This window comes from Atta colombica, unplaced genomic scaffold (genome assembly GCF_001594045.1).
Source record: "Atta colombica isolate Treedump-2 unplaced genomic scaffold, Acol1.0 scaffold145, whole genome shotgun sequence".
NCBI lineage: Eukaryota > Metazoa > Arthropoda > Insecta > Hymenoptera > Formicidae > Atta > Atta colombica.
Genome location: NW_017259234.1, coordinates 62288 through 64683, shown reverse-complemented (window position 1 = coordinate 64683; position 2396 = coordinate 62288). Strand labels below are relative to the sequence as shown.

At 32.0% G+C, this 2396-nt stretch overlaps 1 protein-coding gene across 1 annotated transcript in view; it reads left to right on the top strand.

Moving 5' to 3' along the window:
- The first annotated feature begins 1561 nt into the window (after positions 1-1561).
- The window catches only part of LOC108685032 (odorant receptor 13a-like), a 2487-nt gene continuing 1652 nt past the window's right edge, over positions 1562-2396 (top strand). The window contains exons 1-2 of the mRNA XM_018189641.1: positions 1562-1682; positions 1994-2252. Of these exons, the coding sequence (XP_018045130.1) occupies positions 1562-1682; positions 1994-2252 (380 nt within the window). The remainder of the gene's footprint in view (positions 1683-1993; positions 2253-2396) is intronic.

Sequence of the window (2396 nt, the reverse complement as noted above, 5' to 3'; positions counted from 1 at the left end):
TTTTTTATAAAGTACTATTATAAGTACTATATTATTTTTAATAAGTATTTTTATATTATTTAATGCATCCAGAATGATTATAGTTACACATCATCTGTTCGAAAGCAAAATATTTTTTTATGGATGATATATTTCCATCTCTCAAATCGTCTCTAAGTTCCGCGTAATTCAAAATGACTCTTTCAACATTAGATGCGCAACATTATTGAGAGGAACTATCTATAGAAGTATCGTTGTATAAAATGTATAAAAGTTGTGTATTTCCTCAGAGAGTATGAAAAGAAAGTAGAGCCCTGGAATGATATTACAACGGAAGTGAATTGACATGAAATTCGCGGCGATCTTTTCCTTTTGTACAAGAAATGATCGGGAGGTTTAAGCGTTGCGTATGTACTTTTAACTTTCCGCAATGCTTAATTCAACCCCTCGCATTGAACGATCACGAAAAAGGTATTGCATACGGTGCGCCGAGAATTTATCTTTTTCTTTTATCTCTTTCTTTAAACTGTCTCATGCACGCATATCTCAATATTGTGTAACCTGTACGTGCTACGACATATCGATTTGATTCCTTCCGCAGTGCAATTTTTCTCTATTATGCACTGTCCAAACGGAATGTTTAACGAGGCCAATGAATTCCTCCCCACGCGTTGCGCTTTCCGCTTGGTAAGGTTTGGCAAGCGCAGTGCTATACCCGCTGTGGGACCGTCAAGATGAATAGTGTTCAAGGTCAATATATGCGAATCAATCAGATTCTTATGTGTCTTATTGGCCAATGGCCGTTTCAGGAGGGATGGGAAAAATTTCTGATCCAATTCATCTTTGTGCCCGCGGTTTTCTCTCAAGCGATTGTTCAGGTAAACTCCCTTTTGAATTTTCTTTAAGTGATGCAACTAATGAGTTTTCATAAAATTATTGAATAACTAATCGCGCAGCAAAGATAATATAGTAATTGACTATGCATATATATATAAAAGTCTAACAACGAGCTGAAAATAAATGATGGCTACTAAGTTATTAAATTATTAAATATTATTTTAAAAATTATTGTTTTTTTTTTGACTAATAATAATAAATCACATTTATTATGGTAAATAATATATTATTAGAATACTTACTTGTTCTTCATTTTAAATAAGAATTATTAATGGCTTCCCTCCTTACCCGGCAACTTGATACAGAAATTTTACATTTCTTGAATTTGAAATCATAAAAAAATAATGTATTATATTAATAATGTATTATATTTTTGCAAGCTCATATTCTTGTTTTTCGGAATATCGATTTTTAATAATGTAACTTTTAATAATTTTGATATTTTAATTAAATGTAGCCATGCAAACTTGAAGAAATTTTGCAGGGCGGCGGCATGATCACTGCTTGGTTTGCGGACGACATTGATGCGTTTATGGAGAGTTCGTCGCCTTTTGTAATTAGTTTAATGTGCATCGTTAAACATATTAATTATACGTACAACCATGAACAGGTATGTTTTTTTCTCGAGGATGCGAGAGTAATCACTTTCGATACTAATCGTAGTTATTCGTTATACTAAATGTAGATGAAGAAGCTTACCTTCATAATGGCAGACGATTGGAATATCTATTCAAAACTTAGCGATGAGTACAATATTCTTTGTAAGAATTATGAGATGGGTAGAAAAGTCTCGATTGCTTATGCAGGTAAAAATTATATTAAAAACTTAATATTGTAGTTTCTTTTAAAATTTCGCGACATAATTTAGATTAATTTTCAAAAGTATAATAAATTATATTTTACATAAATTTCAAATATGTAATTTATATAAAATATTTATGTAATACATAAATATATATAATAAGATGTATATTAATAAATTATAATTCTAAATTAAAATTTATATAAAAGATAAATATTTTTCAAGCAAAATTAAAATATCTCGCATATATATTCTGAGCTGAAAAGTTAATAAAAACCAGGGACATATGACTCATAATTGATATATAATTTACAGTCTCTCTATATGGTTCAATGACTCCCTTTCTGGTTGTACCGGTGATAATAAACACAGTCAGCTACATGGGGTTGTACAACATTTCCGATAAACCCCTGATGTTTCGCACGGAATACTTTATAGATTCCGAGAAGTATTACTACCCTTTATTGGTGCATTCGTACATTGGTACCCTCGGATTCGTCACGATCGTCGTAGCGATCGACTCGATGTTGGTGTTTCACGTTCAACACGAATGTGGAATGTGCGAGATCCTAGGGTAACTCCGCAATAATGACACTTCGTAAGACTGAACAGTATTTTCATTCAAAACGCATCTTGTGTATTTGTTATACTCGCACGTACATGTTGCTTGCGAGAAATCCGATCGGTGTTAATCTCATCTCATGTTGGATATCCCATA